The 23,284-nt window shown below is 39.4% G+C and overlaps 3 protein-coding genes across 5 annotated transcripts; 1 reads left to right on the top strand and 2 right to left on the bottom strand.

Annotated features, from left to right (window-relative positions):
* Positions 1–5,453: 5,453 nt before the first annotated feature.
* Positions 5,454–9,831, bottom strand: LOC146561445 (coiled-coil domain-containing protein 106-like). 2 transcript variants are annotated; one of them, XM_085295841.1, is made up of 4 exons: positions 9,406–9,825; positions 8,865–9,023; positions 6,536–6,736; positions 5,454–6,233 (listed from the first exon to the last, which is right to left on the bottom strand). In XM_085295841.1, exons 1-4 carry the CDS (start codon positions 9,548–9,550, stop codon positions 5,911–5,913), a joined length of 828 nt encoding a protein of 275 aa, XP_085151967.1. In that variant the 5' UTR covers positions 9,551–9,825; the 3' UTR covers positions 5,454–5,910. The 2 variants fall into 2 exon arrangements, with proteins under 2 accessions (XP_085151967.1, XP_085151968.1); XM_085295842.1 differs by lacking the exon at positions 8,865–9,023 and having other exon boundaries at positions 9,406–9,831.
* Positions 9,832–10,572: 741 nt separating this feature from the next.
* LOC146561446 (coiled-coil domain-containing protein 106-like) lies at positions 10,573–14,822 on the bottom strand. 2 transcript variants are annotated; one of them, XM_085297560.1, is made up of 4 exons: positions 14,536–14,817; positions 13,995–14,153; positions 11,666–11,866; positions 10,573–11,353 (listed from the first exon to the last, which is right to left on the bottom strand). In XM_085297560.1, the coding sequence occupies exons 1-4, from the start codon at positions 14,669–14,671 to the stop codon at positions 11,031–11,033; spliced, it is 819 nt and encodes a 272-aa protein (XP_085153686.1). In that variant the 5' UTR covers positions 14,672–14,817; the 3' UTR covers positions 10,573–11,030. The 2 variants fall into 2 exon arrangements, with proteins under 2 accessions (XP_085153686.1, XP_085153687.1); XM_085297561.1 differs by lacking the exon at positions 13,995–14,153 and having other exon boundaries at positions 14,536–14,822.
* On the top strand, positions 14,442–16,939 carry LOC146561447 (uncharacterized). The gene is made up of 5 exons (XM_085297559.1): positions 14,442–14,930; positions 15,097–15,273; positions 15,463–15,570; positions 15,689–15,896; positions 16,086–16,939. The coding sequence occupies exons 2-5, from the start codon at positions 15,098–15,100 to the stop codon at positions 16,548–16,550; spliced, it is 957 nt and encodes a 318-aa protein (XP_085153685.1). The 5' UTR covers positions 14,442–14,930; position 15,097; the 3' UTR covers positions 16,551–16,939.
* Positions 16,940–23,284: the final 6,345 nt, after the last annotated feature.

A 23,284-nucleotide genomic window follows, 5' to 3' on the forward strand; every position in this document is an offset into this window, starting at 1 on the left:
GGGAGATAGGCCTCCAAACCTTGGAGGGCCTGAGATGTCCCCAGAGAGGTGGCGCCTGACACCCAACCTGACATATAGACACAGACATACAGGCACACACAGACACAAACATCCATTCCCACCCTCATGCTCTCATATGCACTTACTCCACACTCAACCAACGTGGAGACATACATAAAGAGACGTTGTACACACGATCACACTCCCCAAGCATACTCTACAAACCGGGTCTAGGTGCCCCCGCCCCTGGAGGGGGGAACTGCACCCAGACCCAGGTGGTGTTTCCCTTTTCCCTGCGGTGGGGGGAGGCAGACCGCCCCGACTCCGCAGCAGCAGGAAGGCTCCACACTCCAGACCGCAGTCGGACGGCCAACTCCTCCTCCTAGTCCTAGCCCCCCTGCTCCAGCAGGTCGCAGAGAACGGGGGTGAGAGAAGACTCCGAACCTCCCTCCACCCGCTCATTGTAATGTTGATGCATGTGTGTTCTAAGGTGCATTTAAAACCCAGGAGGGCATGGAGCTACCTGCCAGAGAGCAGCAGGTAATCGCATGGTCCCTCCTGCTAGTCCTCAATGTCTACGTGTATTTAAAATTGAGAGGTGGGCAACGATGCCAGGGGTGGGGTGTACACCCTGATGGTACTTTGGACTCCGTGTATCGTGCCCACCCCCAAGATCCTATATGTATGTGTAATGAGAGTGTGAGTAATGTGAATGTCTAAGTTGTGGGATAAAATTGAGGCAGAGGCAGCCAGAAGGGGACAGAGGGGGGGGGGGGGGGGTAGCCTCCTCTGCACCCTGGTGACATACCCCTACTCCAAGGCCCTGCATGTGTGGGTGGTTGTGGTGGAGCGGGAAGAGGGAGGCAGCTGGAGATGGGGAGGGAAGGAAGGGAGGGGCAGGTGACCCCTCCCTGGGGCCAGCTCCCCCGCTGACCCCAGTAGGCACCCCCATACTCCGCGACCTGCCAGGGAAAGGGGGCCCAGGCCCATCCAGACCGGGCCCAGTGCAGCAGCGCCGCCCGGCCCCACAGAGCCCGGGACAGTCCACCCAACCCCACCACAGAGAAAACTGCACCCACCCCACCATCCACTCATCTTCCAGACTACATAAGACAATAAACACCCAGGCTGAGATCTTCCTCCACCTCTCCTGTATCTCCCCCTCCTGCAGAGGCAGCTCCTGAGGAGAAGAAAGCTCCTGCAAGATGTGACAATCTCCCCCACCAGTTGAAGAGCCCCCCAGGTGGCTCGACGCACCGGCGGCACCCTGCTCCAGGGCTGGGCCCCCATGCACCCACCCGCCCACAACCCCGGCAACACACCAACCAGGACCCAAGCCCCCGAGGCCCGGTCCGGGTCCCAGCCCAGAGACGGAGCGCCCCCAGAACCTCACGCCCATCCCGGACCCACCCAGGGGCAGCCAGGCTACCAGGTCAGTAACCCACGTCCGTCAGCACAGACCCTCCCCTAGCCCCGCTGCACGCAGCCGCGAGGAAACAGTCACCGGAGAGCCAACAGAGCCCCTAACCGGACATGACCGCTACCCCGGGTTGAGCCCCCCAAGGAAGATGCCTCCGGGGAACCCCCCGACGCCCTAAGCCTGTCCCTACCCCCACACCAATCACAACAGTGAAGGCGGGACCAAACTATGACCCCCCACCCCCACTAGGTGATGGAGCTGATCAGTTCAGGCTGGTTATGACTTTTGGGAAGAAACTGTTCTTGAGTCTTTGTGCTGATGCACCCGTAGCTGTTCCCTGAGGGAAGCAGGTTGAAGCAGGTGGAACAGGTTAAAATTAGTTCTCAGCGTGGGAACTGACCCCGGTAATGTTTGTTTCTCTGCTGAGGCAGTGGGAGGAATAGATGTCCATCAGGGAGGGCAGCCGATGATCTTCTGTGCTGCGCTGACTGCTCTCTGAAGCCTCACTCTATTCACCTTAGTGTATCTGCCGTACCATACTGTGATGCAGTATGTCAGCAGGTTCTCTATGGATGAGCGGTAGACGGTCAGCAGCAAGTTGGAGTCCAGCTTGTACTTCCTGAGAACCCTCAGGAAGTGCCGTTGGGCCTTTTTGATGACCGCTGTGATGTTGTCTGTCCAGGAGATGTCAGCAGAGATGAGGAGCCTGAAGGTGTGGACCCTCTTGACACACTCCCCGTTGATGTATAGGGGGGCTAAGTCAGTGCTGTGCCTCCTGAAGCCGACAGTGACCTCTTTGGTTTTCTTGGTGTTCAGTGGCAGGTTGTTCTCTGAACACCATGCTGCCAACTTCAGGACTTCCTCCCTGTAGGCTGCCTCGTCTCCCTTTGAGATGAGTCCGACTACCATGGTGTCATCAGCAAACTTCATGATGAGGTCGATGATGTGGGCTTGAACTATGGCGTTATTTTTGTGCCACTATTCTGAGCGCACGTAAAAAAGGTTTGCAGGTGCAAGTGTTGCATTTTGAGGAGAAATTTATTTTGAGCGAAGAAAAGCTGAATTTGAGTGAACAAAATTCATTGCTGCATGCAAAAAATGTATATCCGTGTTTGCTATTATCCATATACACACGCACAATAGCAGCCCCTCTCGCTCAGTTTTTGTATTTGCGCTCGCAATGTGTCGCTCACGCTCTCAACATTTCTGCCCGTGCACGCTCAACTCTTTCTGTACACCGTTATATTTGTGCCACAAAACCAGCCAATCACAGACTTGGATGCAAAAAAATCTGATTGGCTGTTTTTGTCTCCAATCAGCTCGAAAGGACGAAATGCAATATCCCAGAATCCATTTCGTCCAAAGCTCAAACGAGGCAGTGGCGGAGGAACACAGAGTGGCGGAGTTTGAAATATTACTCTTTCTGGGACACAAAATAAACTTTTAAGATATTTTCATGTTAGAATGTAGCTGTGTGAACTTCAAATATCTGCTCGATTTATCAAGACATCACATATTTGCATAAGTGCTCCAACGTTTTCGGAGATGCCTGTTACCCACCAGCTGACCGGGTGGGAACTCGGGTTAAACATATTATATAAGGCTGAACTGACAAAAAAATCACCGACTACACCACCAGGTATTATTGGAAAAACCATAAAGCCTTTGAACGAAAACAAACGCTGTTGTGACAGTGATGTACACTGTTTTGTTGGTATATATGTATGATTTGTATCACCTTCATGTTTCCAGCTTTACAGCTGTGGCTCCAGCAAACATCAGCTGATACTAGAAATTAATTTTAAATAAATTCTAACAACAGCTGATCAATTTTGAACTTGCTGCTGTTGTTGTTTAGCGCAACATCCGCTGGTTTCCTGTTTCTGGCGCAAAGTGGGAGATAAACAAACAAGAGAGACGATCAGCTGATCATTGATCAGTTTCATGATTGAAGTAGCAACAGGAGAGGGAGGGAGAATGAGGAGAGAAGAGGCAGCTAAGACACAGAATAACTCCAGCTTTGTGTCTTTTTTATTCTCGCTGAAGTCTTTTCCCCTCAATACGGATGTATTGTAATTGGTCCAGCCCAGAGTTGATTATTACCAGTTGGCTAATCCACCACCTTTCATTGTTTATACCATTACAAAAACAAACAAACTAACATAAAAATGAAAAATCACCATTGGCCCACCGGGCAAATGCCGGGTAAATGCCCAATGGCCAGTCCAGGTATTCGGTCAGCTGGTGGGTAACAGGCATCTCCAAAAACGTTAGAGCACTTATGCAAATATGTGATGTCTTGATAAATCGAGCAGATATTAGAAGTTTACACAGCACCATTCTCGCATGAAAATATCTTAAAAGTTTATTTTGTGACCCACAAAGAGTAATATTTCAAACTCCGCCACTCTGTGTTCCTCCGCCACTGCCTCGTTTGAGTTTTGGACGAAATGGATTCTGGGATATTGCATTTCGTCATTTCGAGCTGGTTGGAGACGAAAACAGCCAATCAGATTTTTTTTGCATCCAAGTCTGTGATTGGCTGGTTTTGTGGCACAAATATAACGGTGTACAGAACGAGTTGAGCGCGCACGGGCTGAAATGTTGAGAGCGCGAGCGACACATTGCGAGCGAGCGCAAGTGCAAAAACTGAGCGAGAGGGGCTGCTATTGTGCGTGTGTATATGGATAATAGCAAACACGGATATACATTTTTTGCATGCAGCAATGAATTTTGTTCACTCAAATTCAGCTTTTCTTCGCTCAAAATAAATTTCTCCTCAAAATGCAACACTTGCACCTGCAAATTTTTTTTACGTGCGCTCAGAATAGTGGCACAAAAATAACGCCATATTGAACTGCAGTAGTGGCTATAGAGACAATACATAAGGGGGGTTAAGCACACAGGCCTGTGGGGAGCCAGTGCTCAGCGTGTGAGTGGAGGAGACACGAGGTCTGAGTCTCACAGTCGGGAGCCAGTTTGTAAAAAAGTCTTTTACCCAGGCACATGTGAGAAGGGGGAGGCCAAGAGTGACCAGTTGGATGATTATATTGAAGACTGAGCTGTAGTCCACAAAGAGCATCTGCACATAGCTTTGCCACTGGTCTGGGTGGCTCAGCACAGAGTGGAGGGCTATGGCGATGGTGTCTTCTGTGGATCTGTTTGCATGATATGCAAACTGTTTAGTGTTTGCACAAGTAATACCTCTGAGTCTAAAGCTTGGGCTACAGACTGCTCTAAATGCTCCATTACTGAAAATTTTCTTCTTGTTTGGGCTCTATATGATGTCTTTGAGAGCAGAAATCCAAAATCTCTGTGATCATCTGAGGCACACAGCTTCAGCTGTGAATGCAGAAGCTCCACCTACCTGCTGTTCACATCTTTTGTTAGTAAGAGGCTGTCAGAGATATAAAGCAGCTTGTTTCAGACGCTGCACTGTGCACTGATGGGCTACACCAGGGCCCAATGAATAAATATCAAATGGTACCACTTTACAATAAGTCTCTCCTTATAGATGCTAATAAATAGTTTATAGCTATATTATTAATTAATCTGTAAATGCTTTATAAACCATTATTAATGGTTTATTATGCATTAGTTAAGGGTGAGAAAAAGAAAAAAAACTGACCGGTTTCTTGCCAAATAGTGAGCCAAATGTGTTCACCTATATATTTCATCTAGAGTTGCTATATTAAACATTTCAGACTAAGTTACTATCCTGTAAGCACAATCAGCATTTGTAAACATATTTTTTATCATATAAAATTGTACTTCATAAATGCATTATAAATATCCACAACTATCAATCGGAGCTTTGTTGTAAAGTGTAAAGCATAAAACCATTTATTAATGAATAATAAATATTTATAAATGCCACATGGGAGACTTATTGTAAAGTGTAAAGCATAAAACCATTTATTAATGACTAATAAACATTTATAAATGCCAAATGGGAGCCTTATTGTAAAGTGTAAAGCATGACACCATTTATTTATGACTACTAAACATTTATAAATGACAAAAGAGAGTTTTGTTGTAAAGTTTAAAACATGTCAACATTTATTTATGATCAACAAACATTTCTAAGTATTACTGGGCATTACTATAAAAAGTATAAAGCACCAACAGTTATTTAGCATTGCTAAACTTATATACAAGCCCTTTAAAGATAGCTAAAACTATATTAAGGAAACAAATCCCATCCCTAAATTCACCACTGGCATAAAACAAAGGAAAATTATAATAATTATAATATAATAAATTATTATACCTTAACTGAAACTGCACAGCTGTATTATTTACTCTACACACATTTATACAAATCAAAACATTAAAAAAAAAACAATAAAATAAACTAACAGGTAAATCTCTTAGTTGTGTGGAAACTCAACACATATGTGAACAGATCTTTGAAAAATGATTGGTTTTGCAGATCTTTTCTTCAGTTCAATATGCTCAAAAAACAAAACCACTTAGAACAAATTAGGGTTTCAGACAGATTTCCCTCTTCGAATAGGAAGCAAAGTACCAGCGGCCTTCATACTTTCTATTTTGTTTTTTACTTCATCACTGCCTTGAATTGCAGCCTCACATCGCTTAGCAAAAGCTAGTACCGTCTCTCCACTAGGCCTGTTGGACAGTAGCTCCTGGTAGACATTGGGGACTGCAATAGCAAGCTCCCCAACTGATGAAGTGGACACAACAGTGTTCCTGTCGAGCCCATGCTTCTGAAAAGCTTTGGTCATGGTCTTCGTCTTTGGAAATGTCTTGAGGAGGGATTTGTATCGCTGCACAATGTCATTTGGCGTTTGAACTAAAAATGAAAACAAAGCAAATAATTAGAAAAGCAAATGCTCAAAGCATACTAATCTATATATATATATATATATATATATATATATATATCTATATATCTATATATATATATATATATATATATATCTATATATATATATATATATATATATATACACACAGACAGATAGATAGATATGTATATATGACGTAGTGAACAGAGTAATTTTTAGAACAAATTAAAATCATAATACTATCTTTTATGTCACATTTATAGTATCCTCTTCTGTAAAATCTTCTCTTCCAAAATCTTTTGCTCACCACGCTGCCGGAGCTTCTTCTGCTCCTTCTTGGGTTTCTTGGCTCTTGAATGCTTTTTGTTGTATTTGTGCTTTCGCTTCTTTGGGGATGAAGATGAGGATGACCACACAGACGATACAGATGAAGATGCGAAAGATGAATCTGAGTTTTCAGAAGCCTTCGAGGAAAATGGATCATTGAATGGTTCGTCTTTAGGTTGCTCTGCAGGATGTAAACAACAAAATGGCTGGTTTTAGAAACAAGTCCCCTGTTTTTCAATTACACAATTGATGATTTAGTAAGCTTATGTGCTTAAAGAGAATGAGGATTTTGTTATAGAAAATCATCATGTGAATAAGGTGTACATATATACACACATATATATTAGGGGTGCAACGATACACAAAATTCACGGTTCGGTTCGGTTCGATACTTTGGTGTCACGGTTCGATATTTTTTCGATACAAAAAAAATGTTCATGCCTTTTTAATTTGTCATTTATTAAAATTATAAATATATATTTTAACTCAAAAGTACAGTTTTTAAATTTAACCCTAACCCTTGTGCGTGTTTTTTATTTTGACAGCGAATGCGCACCTGTGGACCACTTATGTGCAGCCCTGGTTATTTAGCTCATCATATTGCAGCCACAGAAATTATTTTGTCCATGAAACCATAAAGCTGCACTTTCTTTTTGCCTCATAGTCTGATTTGTCATAACTTCTCCGTTTTGTGGTAAGCTTTTCTTTGGCTGTCACTTCTTCACCCTGACCTGTCTTATTTGGCTCAGCAGAACTAAAATATATATTCTGCTGCTTTTACACAGGCACTCACATAAGCTCAGCGATTCTCTGCGCGATCAACCTCTCACATGTTTAAGCTTGCTGCGGGAGATTTCACTTGTCATGTTTGCATATAAGCTAACGATTAATAAGACGATGTCAGAGGAATTGGTGCACAAATTATCATCACTCACAGGTCAGTGCTGTCGCTCTCTATACACAGTTCGCACGATTGCAAAGTGAAAGCAAAAAAACAAGTGCAAATTCAAACGCGATTTCAATATGTCACATATTGACAGTGGCTCACCGATGCCAATGACATAATTACCCAGCTACATTTCTGAAAGAATGCAAAAGCATTGACATATATTTTCCCTTCCTACAATAGCCCAACGGGCAGGGAAGAGATAGATTTTGGTAGCCCGACTGAAAAAATCGCTAGCTCCGGGACGTCGGGCTAGCGATATTGCAAGCCCTGTATCTGATTGAGGAATCACTCATCTTTGGAAAAGAGAGTTTATTACAGAGAAATGTCTCTTTCCAAAATAAAAGCTATACTATCCGCTTCTTCTGGGCTATATTCTCAGCAGCATAAGGAGAATCATGTGCTAACAGCTGTCTAAATGACTCGGCTAAAGTTAGTAGCATGCTTGTTGTTTTGGTCTTTGCACTAGGATGATGTCGGCGTAAATGTGCAGTCATATTCGTTGTGTTCCCACTAGTGCTTTCAGGTTAATCTCGTTGAAATGACCTTAACGCCACAACACGGCAAATCTCCGTTAACGAGCTACCGCCGATCGCCCCGTGCATGGGGCTAGACGGCCAACACGTTAACGAGCTAACTGCGCTAACACACTAGTTCCCACCCATGTAATTGAGCATTGCATGGCACATCCAACATACTGTTTTACTTTAGTCCATGACTCGCTTACCTTCAGGGTCATACGTCACATGAAAACCAAAATAATTCCAAACGCCAGATCTGAATGAGGGTGGGGGAGGTGCCCTGCGCTCTTCCTTCTGACTATGCTGTCTGTGTGGAGCGCTCAGTGGATCTGCGCTCGACAGTGCAGCCTAGGCGGAGTAGTCGAACGCAGATTCACTGAGCGCTCAACACAGACAGCATCGTCAGAAGGAAAGTTGATAAAATAAATTACAAATGTTGTATTGTTTGATACATATGCGTACCGAACCGAAAGCACTGTATCGAACGGTTCAATATCGATACGAATATCGTTGCACCCCTAATATATATATATACATACATACATATATATATAAAACCTATATTAATTCTGATTGTAAGGCTGTTACATTACTAGTTCAAGTTGGAGTTATGATCTTATGAACTATGAAATTGAATCAATCAAGTTAGACCTGGCTGAACTGAATTTGGAACCAGATCTCTTTAGGAATGAACTAGCACAACACTTAAAGTTAACTGACTAAAATCTTTTAATCAACACAATGACAATAAGGGAACTTCACTGGGATTGATAAATTATCTAATGTTTATTTGAAGACTGTAAAATAAAAACAATGTTCATGGAACAAGTCTAGTTTCATACTTGTAAGGGATGATAGCTGACTTCGGAGAAAATCTCTCTCTCCTTCCAGTTCTTCAATTCTCTTCTTTTGCCACTCCAGTTTCTCCTTAAGAAAAGTCAGTTTCTCTCGCTCCTTGTTAAGAAGGGCAGTTGCAGTAGGGGCAGGATTAGAAGAAGAATCTAAAGAACAAACAATTATTAAATTACAATACTAAAATAATTTATAATTTAAACTTGGGAAACTCAAATAAAATATTGATTAAAAACGGTTACAACTGGAATTTATAAAAAGCCACTTTGTAAAAATTATGTTATATACACCTGTGGTGGTTCAGGCATTTCTAAAACAAGGCAAATAATTCTTATGTGTACTGCCTTACCAGGGTGTTTAATATAAATTTAATGATGCACATAAACAAAACTAAAAATATACAACTAAGTGATATAAATCGTTTGGAATAACCAATAGTAATAGAGCTATTCACATGTTATGTGATGTTAGTTAGCCACTGTAGCTAGCAGCCAAATGGCTCGGTAGCTAGCTAGCTAGCATTATACTCACCTTCATGTCTAACTGCTGACGTCGTTGGCTTAGTGCAATCTAGATCATCCAGTCTTTTACCCAGGCACATGTGAGAAGGGGGGAGGCCAAGAGTGACCAGTTGGATGATTATATTGAAGACTGAGCTGTAGTCCACAAAGAGCATCTGCACATAGCTTTGCCACTGGTCTGGGTGGCTCAGCACAGAGTGGAGGGCTATGGCGATGGTGTCTTCTGTGGATCTGTTTGCATGATATGCAAACTGTTTAGTGTTTGCACAAGTAATACCTCTGAGTCTAAAGCTTGGGCTACAGACTGCTCTAAATGCTCCATTACTGAAAATTTTCTTCTTGTTTGGGCTCTATATGATGTCTTTGAGAGCAGAAATCCAAAATCTCTGTGATCATCTGAGGCACACAGCTTCAGCTGTGAATGCAGAAGCTCCACCTACCTGCTGTTCACATCTTTTGTTAGTAAGAGGCTGTCAGAGATATAAAGCAGCTTGTTTCAGACGCTGCACTGTGCACTGATGGGCTACACCAGGGCCCAATGAATAAATATCAAATGGTACCACTTTACAATAAGTCTCTCCTTATAGATGCTAATAAATAGTTTATAGCTATATTATTAATTAATCTGTAAATGCTTTATAAACCATTATTAATGGTTTATTATGCATTAGTTAAGGGTGAGAAAAAGAAAAAAAACTGACCGGTTTCTTGCCAAATAGTGAGCCAAATGTGTTCACCTATATATTTCATCTAGAGTTGCTATATTAAACATTTCAGACTAAGTTACTATCCTGTAAGCACAATCAGCATTTGTAAACATATTTTTTATCATATAAAATTGTACTTCATAAATGCATTATAAATATCCACAACTATCAATCGGAGCTTTGTTGTAAAGTGTAAAGCATAAAACCATTTATTAATGAATAATAAATATTTATAAATGCCACATGGGAGACTTATTGTAAAGTGTAAAGCATAAAACCATTTATTAATGACAAATAAACATTTATAAATGCCAAATGGGAGCCTTATTGTAAAGTGTAAAGCATAAAACCATTTATTAATGACAAATAAACATTTATAAATGCCAAATGGGAGCCTTGTTGTAAAGTGTAAGCATGACACCATTTATTTATGACTACTAAACATTTATAAATGACAAAAGAGAGTTTTGTTGTAAAGTTTAAAACATGTCAACATTTATTTATGATCAACAAACATTTCTAAGTATTACTGGGCATTACTATAAAAAGTATAAAGCACCAACAGTTATTTAGCATTGCTAAACTTATATACAAGCCCTTTAAAGATAGCTAAAACTATATTAAGGAAACAAATCCCATCCCTAAATTCACCACTGGCATAAAACAAAGGAAAATTATAATAATTATAATATAATAAATTATTATACCTTAACTGAAACTGCACAGCTGTATTATTTACTCTACACACATTTATACAAATCAAAACATTAAAAAAAAAAACAATAAAATAAACTAACAGGTAAATCTCTTAGTTGTGTGGAAACTCAACACATATGTGAACAGATCTTTGAAAAATGATTGGTTTTGCAGATCTTTTCTTCAGTTCAATATGCTCAAAAAACAAAACCACTTAGAACAAATTAGGGTTTCAGACAGATTTCCCTCTTCGAATTGGAAGCAAAGTACCAGCGGCCTTCATACTTTCTATTTTGTTTTTTACTTCATCACTGCCTTGAATTGCAGCCTCACATCGCTTAGCAAAAGCTAGTACCGTCTCTCCACTAGGCCTGTTGGACAGTAGCTCCTGGTAGACATTGGGGACTGCAATAGCAAGCTCCCCAACTGATGAAGTGGACACAACAGTGTTCCTGTCGAGCCCATGCTTCTGAAAAGCTTTGGTCATGGTCTTCGTCTTTGGAAATGTCTTGAGGAGGGATTTGTATCGCTGCACAATGTCATTTGGCGTTTGAACTAAAAATGAAAACAAAGCAAATAATTAGAAAAGCAAATGCTCAAAGCATACTAATCTATATATATATATATATATATATATATATATATATATATATATATATATATATATATCTATCTATATATATATATATATATATATATATATCTATATATATATATATATACACACAGACAGATAGATAGATATGTATATATGACGTAGTGAACAGAGTAATTTTTAGAACAAATTAAAATCATAATACTATCTTTTATGTCACATTTATAGTATCCTCTTCTGTAAAATCTTCTCTTCCAAAATCTTTTGCTCACCACGCTGCCGGAGCTTCTTCTGCTCCTTCTTGGGTTTCTTGGCTCTTGAATGCTTTTTGTTGTATTTGTGCTTTCGCTTCTTTGGGGATGAAGATGAGGATGACCACACAGACGATACAGATGAAGATGCGAAAGATGAATCTGAGTTTTCAGAAGCCTTCGAGGAAAATGGATCATTGAATGGTTCGTCTTTAGGTTGCTCTGCAGGATGTAAACAACAAAATGGCTGGTTTTAGAAACAAGTCCCCTGTTTTTCAATTACACAATTGATGATTTAGTAAGCTTATGTGCTTAAAGAGAATGAGGATTTTGTTATAGAAAATCATCATGTGAATAAGGTGTACATATATACACACATATATATTAGGGGTGCAACGATACACAAAATTCACGGTTCGGTTCGGTTCGATACTTTGGTGTCACGGTTCGATATTTTTTCGATACAAAAAAAATGTTCATGCCTTTTTAATTTGTCATTTATTAAAATTATAAATATATATTTTAACTCAAAAGTACAGTTTTTAAATTTAACCCTAACCCTTGTGCGTGTTTTTTATTTTGACAGCGAATGCGCACCTGTGGACCACTTATGTGCAGCCCTGGTTATTTAGCTCATCATATTGCAGCCACAGAAATTATTTTGTCCATGAAACCATAAAGCTGCACTTTCTTTTTGCCTCATAGTCTGATTTGTCATAACTTCTCCGTTTTGTGGTAAGCTTTTCTTTGGCTGTCACTTCTTCACCCTGACCTGTCTTATTTGGCTCAGCAGAACTAAAATATATATTCTGCTGCTTTTACACAGGCACTCACATAAGCTCAGCGATTCTCTGCGCGATCAACCTCTCACATGTTTAAGCTTGCTGCGGGAGATTTCACTTGTCATGTTTGCATATAAGCTAACGATTAATAAGACGATGTCAGAGGAATTGGTGCACAAATTATCATCACTCACAGGTCAGTGCTGTCGCTCTCTATACACAGTTCGCACGATTGCAAAGTGAAAGCAAAAAAACAAGCGCAAATTCAAACGCGATTTCAATATGTCACATATTGACAGTGGCTCACCGATGCCAATGACATAATTACCCAGCTACATTTCTGAAAGAATGCAAAAGCATTGACATATATTTTCCCTTCCTACAATAGCCCAACGGGCAGGGAAGAGATAGATTTTGGTAGCCCGACTGAAAAAATCGCTAGCTCCGGGACGTCGGGCTAGCGATATTGCAAGCCCTGTATCTGATTGAGGAATCATGCATCTTTGGAAAAGAGAGTTTATTACAGAGAAATGTCTCTTTCCAAAATAAAAGCTATACTATCCGCTTCTTCTGGGCTATATTCTCAGCAGCACAAGGAGAATCATGTGCTAACAGCTGTCTAAATGACTCGGCTAAAGTTAGTAGCATGCTTGTTGTTTTGGTCTTTGCACTAGGATGATGTCGGCGTAAATGTGCAGTCATATTCGTTGTGTTCCCACTAGTGCTTTCAGGTTAATCTCGTTGAAATGACCTTAACGCCACAACACGGCAAATCTCCGTTAACGAGCTACCGCCGATCGCCCCGTGCATGGGGCTAGACGGCCAACACGTTAACGAGCTAACTGCGCTAACACACTAGTTCCCACCCATGTAATTGAGCATTGCATGGCACATCCAACATACTGTTTTACTTTAGTCCATGACTCGCTTACCTTCAGGGTCATACGTCACATGAAAACCAAAATAATTCCAAACGCCAGATCTGAATGAGGGTGGGGGAGGTGCCCTGCGCTCTTCCTTCTGACTATGCTGTCTGTGTGGAGCGCTCAGTGGATCTGCGCTCGACAGTGCAGCCTAGGCGGAGTAGTCGAACGCAGATTCACTGAGCGCTCAACACAGACAGCATCGTCAGAAGGAAAGTTGATAAAATAAATTACAAATGTTGTATTGTTCGATACATATGCGTACCGAACCGAAAGCACTGTATCGAACGGTTCAATATCGATACGAATATCGTTGCACCCCTAATATATATATATACATACATACATATATATATAAAACCTATATTAATTCTGATTGTAAGGCTGTTACATTACTAGTTCAAGTTGGAGTTATGATCTTATGAACTATGAAATTGAATCAATCAAGTTAGACCTGGCTGAACTGAATTTGGAACCAGATCTCTTTAGGAATGAACTAGCACAACACTTAAAGTTAACTGACTAAAATCTTTTAATCAACACAATGACAATAAGGGAACTTCACTGGGATTGATAAATTATCTAATGTTTATTTGAAGACTGTAAAATAAAAACAATGTTCATGGAACAAGTCTAGTTTCATACTTGTAAGGGATGATAGCTGACTTCGGAGAAAATCTCTCTCTCCTTCCAGTTCTTCAATTCTCTTCTTTTGCCACTCCAGTTTCTCCTTAAGAAAAGTCAGTTTCTCTCGCTCCTTGTTAAGAAGGGCAGTTGCAGTAGGGGCAGGATTAGAAGAAGAATCTAAAGAACAAACAATTATTAAATTACAATACTAAAATAATTTATAATTTAAACTTGGGAAACTCAAATAAAATATTGATTAAAAACGGTTACAACTGGAATTTATAAAAAGCCACTTTGTAAAAATTATGTTATATACACCTGTGGTGGTTCAGGCATTTCTAAAACAAGGCAAATAATTCTTATGTGTACTGCCTTACCAGGGTGTTTAATATAAATTTAATGATGCACATAAACAAAACTAAAAATATACAACTAAGTGATATAAATCGTTTGGAATAACCAATAGTAATAGAGCTATTCACATGTTATGTGATGTTAGTTAGCCACTGTAGCTAGCAGCCAAATGGCTCGGTAGCTAGCTAGCTAGCATTATACTCACCTTCATGTCTAACTGCTGACGTCGTTGGCTTAGTGCAATCTAGATCATCCAGTCTCTGCTTTTTGTATCTCTTCGAACGTGTGCTAACTGTGTAAGTCGCAGACGCACACAAATTTTTATCTTCTGCTCCATCCATGGCGCAGCAACTTGAACGAGCGCCTTCAGTGTGTCTGTTCGTGCCCCTTTGGCTTGACCTTCCAGAGCGCTCCACTGCCTGTCGCGCTCTGAGAGGAGGGGCTTTCCTTAATAAAGTTAACTGTGATTGGATGGTTGTATAAGCTCCTCTGCGTTTAAATTAAATTTGTTTTCCCTCCCTTTGGCGGCAGAACATATTTCTTTAGCATGAATCCAGCGGGTTAGATCTACATAACAAAGTCGGAGATACATTATAACAGGTGAGACAATCCTCTTTTTTGCGTGGGACTATTTTTGATTATAGGGCTTGTTTTATATAGCATGTGAAGTTCTTTAACTCTGAACCGATTTGCACTAGACTCCCATAGAGTATTTTACGGTGTTTCGAGGTGATAATAAAATAAATTACTCATTTTTTCCCACCAGAATGTCTCTGGGAATGAGATTGCGCGCCAGAATAGAAGGAAAACAAACTAAATATAAGGCACTAAGGCTCATTAAATGGCTGCAGAAGAAACACCTGCTAAAAAAGAAGCTTAGATGTCCTGTTTGTCACCATAAGATGAAAATGATTTCCGTGGTGAAGAAAGACCAATATATGTGGTATGTATAATGCATGATAATGTAGTGCATGTAGTAAATATAACAAAATATTTCGGTTATCAATGCAAGAGGGAGCATTAACCTCTTTTCATTATTATTTTCTTCATACTTAATTTTGTGATTATCTTTTCAATTAATGCTCTTGTTTAAGGGTCCATTTCTTTACTTAACTCATTGATATGTTCTCAGGTGCTGCAAAAGAGCAAGTCATAGGAAAGTTTCCAGAACAATTAGAACTAGCTCCCTCTTTGAGAAATCAAAAACATCTCTTTTCAGTTGGATGAAGTTCATTTACAGGTATATGTAGATGTAGACATTAATAGCAATGCACCTTTCATAATTGAACACCAATACGAGACTTGTGAAATAAAATTAGGGCCTCAGTAAGTAATAATTGCCTCAATTTCTATCACAGATTTTCACAAGGGCTCAGGCTCAGACAAATAGATATGATCGATGATGAAGTGGCTGGCAGCTCCAGAACACTAAGTAGCATGGCAAGACACATTCGACATGTTTGTATACGTGCAATTAAAAGACACAGAATAAACAATGGACACCGTCTTGGTGGTGACAGAGAATTTGTGGTTATAGATGAAAGCTGTCTCCGTCATCAGCGAAAGGTTGGTAAACTCTCAGACAGGTTTGTTAGAATCAATGCAGATCTGAATGTGTCCTCTAAACATGGAAACCTTTACCATAAGTAAAAAAAATTAGTAGAAGCAACCATCTTTTTGAATGTTTCTTTGTAGATATTTAATTTTATTCTTTTTAATTTTAATTCTGTTTAATTTTATTCTTTTTGTTTTCAGTATGCACGTGGACGCTTTGGAAATGCATGGAAAAGGAAGAAATGGGTATTTGGAATGATGGGAATTAAAGACAAAAGGCGAAGGCTCGTGTTAAAACTTGTTGAAAAACGATCAAGGCGCCACCTTGTTCCTCTGATCAGACAGCATGTTAAGTTGGGTAGTGCCATTATCAGTGATGAGTGGAGAGCCTACAAGAATGTTTTGACAAACATAGGGTACAGACATTACACTGTAAATCACAGCAGGTGGTTTGTAGATCCTCAATCTGGCAGTCATACACAGCATATCGAAAGGGCTTGGATGACCATCAAAGGACATGTCCGTAGACTAAGAGGAAATCGCACTGAGAAGTTGCTGGAGGAACACCTGATGGTTCTTGAGTGGTCATCTTGGCTTGGTTCGCGACACCCTGATGGACCACTGGGACGCTTATTTAAGGACATACAAAAAATATTTCCAGTTTGAACCAGTCTGGCATGAACTTTTTTTGGAGTGGGTGACTGTTTGGTGTTTTAAAAAACACATTTAATGTTACATGTGTTACTCTTACAATACATTTTTGACAGTAGTTAAATGTTATTTCAAGCACTGATTGTAATTTAGGTCTAAGTGTTATAAATGGTGACATTATACATTTAAGACTCACTTTTGGCAATTAAATGTTTATTAGTGATTAATAAATGTTGTTATGCTTTACACTTTACAATAAGGCTCCCATGTGGCATTTATAAATATTTATTATTCATTAATAAATGGTTTTATGCTTTACACTTTACAATAAGGCTCCCATGTGGCATTTATAAATGTTTATTAGTGATTAATAAATGTTGTTATGCTTTACACTTTACAATAAGGCTCCCATGTGGCATTTATAAATGTTTATTAGTGATTAATAAATGGTTTTATGCTTTACACTTTACAACAAGGCTCCCATGTGGCATTTATAAATGTTTATTTGTCATTAATAAATGGTTTTATGCTTTACACTTTACAATAAGTCTCCCATGTGGCATTTATAAATATTTATTATTCATTAATAAATGTTGTTATGCTTTACACTTTACAATAAGTCTCCCATGTGGCATTTATAAATATTTATTATTCATTAATAAATGGTTTTATGCTTTACACTTTACAACAAAGCTCCGATTGATAGTTGTGGATATTTATAATGCATTTATGAAGTACAATTTTATATGATAAAAAATATGTTTACAAATGCTGATTGTGCTTACAGGATAGTAACTTAGTCTGAAATGTTTAATATAGCAACTCTAGATGAAATATATAGGTGAACACATTTGGCTCACTATTTGGCAAGAAACCGGTCAGTTTTTTTTCTTTTTCTCACCCTTAACTAATGCATAATAAACCATTAATAATGGTTTATAAAGCATTTACAGATTAATTAATAATATAGCTATAAACTATTTATTAGCCTCTATAAGGGGAGCCTTATTGTAAAGTGGTACCGCTGGCATCATCAGCAATGTGCATGTAAGAAGAGTATACAAATGGCTTTTATGAAAGATGCCCGTGATTCAAAGACCATCTGTGTTTCCAGAGTTCCTGCTCGCTTCCCTCAAACTTCAGATTCAACAATAAATTTGATCTGTTCATGCTTCAAATTTAGTATGGAAAAATATCAAAACAAAATGAATAACTAAATAAATAAAAGTGCAAAAACATTTTTTTTTATAATTGGTTAATGAGATTTAAGAGCGGTATCAATCTTCCCGTATAAGTCATCTGTCAACCTATGTCCTATACTTCCAAAGTATTTTTCCACAGTAGACAGAGGAAACTAGATAATTGAACATTAGTTCAAGTAGACATGTGATGTGATCTTTTTTCATAAGCACTCATTGTGTCAATCTCCTTGATTGCTGCCTGTTTAATGGAGTAAAAGAGAAGATGGATGTTATCACTGGGTGAATCCCAAGGCATCTTTAATTGTCAGTCTGGCACAAAATGAGTCCCCGTCCTAATTTATTTGGCTTAATTTATCAACACACTGCCTTTCCATTCACATGGGAGCTGTTGCAGCCACTGAATCAGTTTTAGCCTCCTCACTACTTCTAATGCAAGACCTCTCTACATGCGCCGCTTCCTACATTCAGTGCTGATCACAAAGTAAACCATTATATTATCCATCGACTTCAAAAACGCAGATCTGAGGCACGATGACAAGGTGCAATCAAAGAGGAAGACCGACAAGGATCAGATAGCCACCCCCAATCAGTCTCATACTCAAAATTGACTTCATCTTTTTTACCTCGTCCTTATATCTCATTTTCTTCCTCATCAGAGTCTCCATCTCGTCTCATTGCTTCCGATTAGCACAGCGGCCAGAGCAGATGAAATTTTGTGTAATGGTCAACTGTAATGGTAACTTTGAGGGATTGCTGAATCTCTGACTTTTCAAGAGGTCGCAGTGAACATTTTCTAATCACAGTGTTTATCTTTCCAGCCCGCCCCATAAAAACAGTCTAGGTGAGATTAACAAAGTAAATGATATGTTCTGAATGACTAAATGTTTGGTCTGACATTGCTGCCTTTTTAAAGTCAGCAAAGCGTTCAGTGGCTCAACACACCACAAGATCGTAAAACAGGAATAACCATTTACACTTTGCACGTAACCAGAGGTGATAATGAACACTCTGAGCAAGCTAATAATACCGGTCCTGTCCATCTGCTTTGGAATAATGCTAAAAGGAGACAAGTGTATGAAAGGAACCGAATCTAAAGTGGCTTTTATTTGTCTTTATTTTGAGTAAGCATGACCATTTGCATTAGGGTGTTAAAACCTTAAAATACAAGTAAATAAGGTTAAATGAATTTTAAATCCATTACAAGATGGTTAAAAACATCTAAAATTTCCAGTTATGTTTGATAGTAAAGGTTACAATTAATTTTTTTTCTGATGTTGGCAAAATTTTGGACGTCAAATTGTGAAACCAGATGTTCAAACAGATTTATTAAAAGAAATTGGTGAACTTTCCATCCATATATATGGAAACTATTTATATTTATTTCTAAATATAAAAGATATCTATTATTACCTGAGGTTTTTAATAAACATTTACAAAGAGGTGTTTTCCCTGAAGATATTAAATAAACAAAGGTCATTCCCACATTAAAAAAGAGACAAACGACACCTATCCTCTGGGAGGAAGGATGTCGGCTGTATTACATGGTAACTTCAATTAAAGTATCGAGCATTTCATATAGTTTATGGATAGCTTATACTTCTTATCCTAGGTCATTGTTTGACAAGGGTTCCCAGCTTAGGAACTAAATGCATGATTCTGTAACAGACAGAATAATTAAAAGTGAGCCTTTTACTACAACTGGTACAGAATCTTCAGAATGTAAAAGTCCAGAGGCGAAGGAAAACAGAATTTAAAATATACAGGCACACAATAGATGCCCTGAGAAAAGATAAAGTGATATAGGGGCTATAAACACACATACTGTCAGGGCTCTGTGTGCAGGCGGATGGAGAGGAGGATCCAAATGCGAGACTCTGAGACTGAATTGAAACTGAGAACCTTAGCTTTATTGCTGGTGATAAACGAAAACGTGAACTGAACAATGACACTGAGAATTGAACACACAGGCATAATTCTGAGGGTACGACGCGACACTGAGCACAGGAAAACACAGGGCTAATATACACAGGGTGGTAATCAGGGAATGGGCAACAGGAGGGAGACACAGCTGGGAGAGATCAGGGTTAACGAGACGGGGGGGGGAACCAAGCTGCACACACTAACATAAGACAAAGACTTTCACAATAAAACAGGAAACATGAATTACTAAACAAGCACGCAGACTTGACACTGAGAGACAGACAGACAGAATGACACATGGAACCTGAACTAAAATAAACGTGAGATATAACCGAGAACAAATCCTTAAGCACGGATAAACAGAAACAAGAAACTAATAATAATCATCATCATCACTACGAGAATAAGAAAACAATCCATGAAGCAGAATTAAACCGAAATATAATAAACTCAAAATACTGGGTCCAACAGACCCAGAACCGTGACACATACAGAGGGCTAAGCAAGGAATGAGACATAGCTGGGGAGGCACAGATGAAACTAATTAGGATAACAACACAGGGGGAGTAACACTAAACGCAAAGCACGGGAGACAACTAACAAGCAAACTAAAATAGGAAACAAGTAAACAGAGAAACTCAGACACAACTGAAACCTTAATACGAGGAAACGACAGAGGGAGACACAAAAGGAAAACTTATATACTGAACTCTAACTCTGAAACTGAAACTAAACTCTTATATTAACAGTACATGCAACTAGGAATACTAAAGGTGCTAATATCAACATATTAATAATCAAACTGGAAGTCACACTGACTTTCTGCCAGCTCAGACTAAAAAGTCACTTGGATGAGTGACTTTAAAACGGTAACATCCAGATCAACAGCTCCTCAGTCACTACTCAATACACAGATTGTAGGCTTTGTTTACTGCTAATGCTACCTGTGCTTATTGTATTATACATGATGGCTGAAGAAACACAAAGAAGAAACACAATGATACACTGATCCACACCCCCCCTCACCATGCTTGCCAGTTGGTTTGAGGCTCTTCTGAAAAACTGTTGTTAGTCTGTGCCAAACATGTCACTGTGGCCAAACAACTCTAACCTTTATTCATCTGTCCAGAGCACATTGTTCCAGATGGCCAGTTCTTTGCCTGTATGTTTGCTGAAAAACTGCAATGTACTGCTCTAATGTTCTTTTTGCTTAGCAAAGGCTTTTCCCTGCCAAGAATCTCAGGCAGGTCAAATCTGTTCGTACAAAGGAAACGACTTCTGCTACATCTACGTTGTGATCGAAATGACTCTTTATCATCTTAGTAATTTAAGTAAAGTGACCCATTAACATCACTATTTAATGGTGAAGCAGGTCCAATACTTTTTTCGATCCATTATATTCATTTCCTGATAACATCAGTACATTTAGATTAAACTGGGGTTATAAAAAGTGACTGAAAGGAATAAAAAATAAGCAATAAGAGTAACTATAGCACATGGTTATGAAAAAAGTAGCAGAAAGTAATTATAAAAAGTTTTGAATCAAAGCAGCCAAAAATATCCCGACTAGATACAAATCTCATTCAGGTTTTTAAGAAAGCCACAATCTTTTGACCACAGCGCTCTGAGTGCTTTGTTGTCAGCAAAATATGCAGTAATATCCAATTTTTTCATTTGATTCGGTGTTGAAATAGATGCAGTGAAGTGCTAAAGTAATGTGTTACACTAATTAATCATGCTTTTCCAAAATCAGCATGAGAGAAAGTATAAATTATCCCATTTTTGACAGTGTTAATGTTCAAAGTTAAGGCCCAGCACAGTTACCATAGCAATATAACTAAAGGCATACAGTATAAGTATAGTAAATATTTTATGATGGATGCTTGATTTTGTTTTCAGTTTCTTGACAGAGTGGCTCAAACTCTGTTTTAAAACATAATGTCAGGTTATTTGATCTTGTTGAAAATACACAAGAAGATGCTGAGTTCAGTCTAATAAAAAAAATTTAATTAATGCTTATTCTCCGCATACTTGAGAGCTAATATTCAAGAAAAAGCATGAATAAACAAAGTCTGCTTACAATTAAAACCTAAGAGGAGGCAAGATTAGAATTCTCCATTTTTACAGCACTAATTCCATCAGCACGAGGCTTCTTCTTCTTCTTCTTCTTAAGAAAAGAAATGTGTTTTTTAAGTATATTTTAAAGTTAAAAGTATATTTATTGCTTCCAGTCTTTTGGTATTTTAAAACTTTTCTTGCAGATGTCCGAAATTAAAAGCTTGCTGATAAGTTTTTAGACTTTTAATTCGAAAATGGTACAGGTAGAGGAAACATGTGATTTCATGAATGTGAGTAAGGGAAGCATACAGCTTCTCAACACTCAATGTAAAGATTCAGTAGCAGTATAGAATTTTTTCCTTTTCCTGTTCGTCTTTAACTTCTGAGTGAAAACAGTGAGAATATGGTCAAAAATTTTCCACTGGCGCTGGTTTCGGTTTTCTTGACTCCTATCCATCATTATAAGTGTCAACTATGCTTTGAACATTATATGGGCCCTTGACTGTGGGTCTGCAGGCTACGTGCGACAGCTAGAGGTAATTCACTTTGCTTCGTTTTGCTTGCTGTTAACAGCTCATGGGATGATAACGAAAGCGCAAAGAGCTTTAATCATATTCTCTGCCTTCAACAGAGATATTGCTTTTTCTCACAGTTTATTGAGTGAATATGGGAGGGGAGTGTGTGTCTGCGTGTGTGTGTGTGTGTGACAGAGTAAAAAGGCCTGGCAGGGTGGAGGGATGTGTGTGTCTGTGGTTGGTAGGTGTCATGGGTGGCTGGGGGACATGTATCATCGATCTGCTACTCTGGGCTTCCTGTACACTGGATGGCATTAAAATGATCCATGGCCTCTTTCTCAGGCTAATACCAGTGATATTGAGATATCAAACCTCTGTTTTCTGTCCCTGGCAATGGGGGGCACACACCCACGCCAGCACAACACGCACACATACACACGACAAGAGTAGAGAGTTCTTCCTCGGGAGCTAAGGTGATAACCTAATAGGGACATTTGTTTTTGTCTCCTGCTCGCTCCCTGCCTCTTTGCCTCCTCTCTTCCTTTCAAGCTCCGAAAACAAAAGCTTTCGTCAAGGGGGCCCCACCGCTGCCGCTGCCTATGTGGCGAATAAATAACAGCGGCACAACGGCAAAACAAGTGAAACACGCACCATCTGGCCCCTCCACCGGTGTCAGCCTCAGTCACAGAGATAGACTGGAGCGGTGGGGGGGGGATTGGTGATCAGAATGGCATCTCCTCCTCACCTCAAGAGGGATGTGACATGGATTCCAGAAGGGAATGTTCTGTTTTAGGCTTCTTTAAAATAACGCGAAAGCCCAGTTTCTTTTGTTAGCATGCAACAAAACATGCTTCATAAAGCAGAATTTAATGTGTAGTAGAGGGTTTATCTAAAGGTGCAGTGTGCATTATCTACCATATGTATAATCACTTCTGGCTACAAATCAAATGACTCATTATAAATCTGTCCACAAGCAGGATGTGGGCTGGATGCAAGCTGCCCACGTACAGTAGAATTTTGTACATCAAGCTGTTTGGAAGAATTAACTGTGTAG

The sequence above is a fragment of the Mchenga conophoros genome, linkage group LG13, assembly GCF_057382185.1.
Source record: "Mchenga conophoros isolate Kocher_MC1m ecotype Shallow Benthic linkage group LG13, M_conophoros_male_GT1.1, whole genome shotgun sequence".
In the NCBI taxonomy this organism is placed as follows: domain Eukaryota; kingdom Metazoa; phylum Chordata; class Actinopteri; order Cichliformes; family Cichlidae; genus Mchenga; species Mchenga conophoros.

Excerpts from the sequence above, each read along its gene's own strand:
- LOC146561446 (XM_085297560.1), bottom strand. The coding sequence starts at position 14,671 with ATGGATGGAGCAGAAGATAAAAATTTGTGTGCGTCTGCGACTTACACA. Across the intron at positions 11,867-13,994 it reads TCAGCTATCATCCCTTACAA|AGCAACCTAAAGACGAACCA; the intron begins GTATGAAACTAG and ends TACATCCTGCAG. Across the intron at positions 11,354-11,665 it reads GAAGAAGCTCCGGCAGCGTG|TTCAAACGCCAAATGACATT; the intron begins GTGAGCAAAAGA and ends TTTCATTTTTAG.
- LOC146561447 (XM_085297559.1), top strand. The coding sequence starts at position 15,098 with ATGTCTCTGGGAATGAGATTGCGCGCCAGAATAGAAGGAAAACAAACT. Across the intron at positions 15,274-15,462 it reads AAGAAAGACCAATATATGTG|GTGCTGCAAAAGAGCAAGTC; the intron begins GTATGTATAATG and ends ATATGTTCTCAG. Across the intron at positions 15,571-15,688 it reads TGGATGAAGTTCATTTACAG|ATTTTCACAAGGGCTCAGGC; the intron begins GTATATGTAGAT and ends TTTCTATCACAG.
- LOC146561445 (XM_085295841.1), bottom strand. The coding sequence starts at position 9,550 with ATGCTCTTTGTGGACTACAGCTCAGTCTTCAATATAATCATCCAACTG. Across the intron at positions 6,737-8,864 it reads TCAGCTATCATCCCTTACAA|AGCAACCTAAAGACGAACCA; the intron begins GTATGAAACTAG and ends TACATCCTGCAG. Across the intron at positions 6,234-6,535 it reads GAAGAAGCTCCGGCAGCGTG|TTCAAACGCCAAATGACATT; the intron begins GTGAGCAAAAGA and ends TTTCATTTTTAG.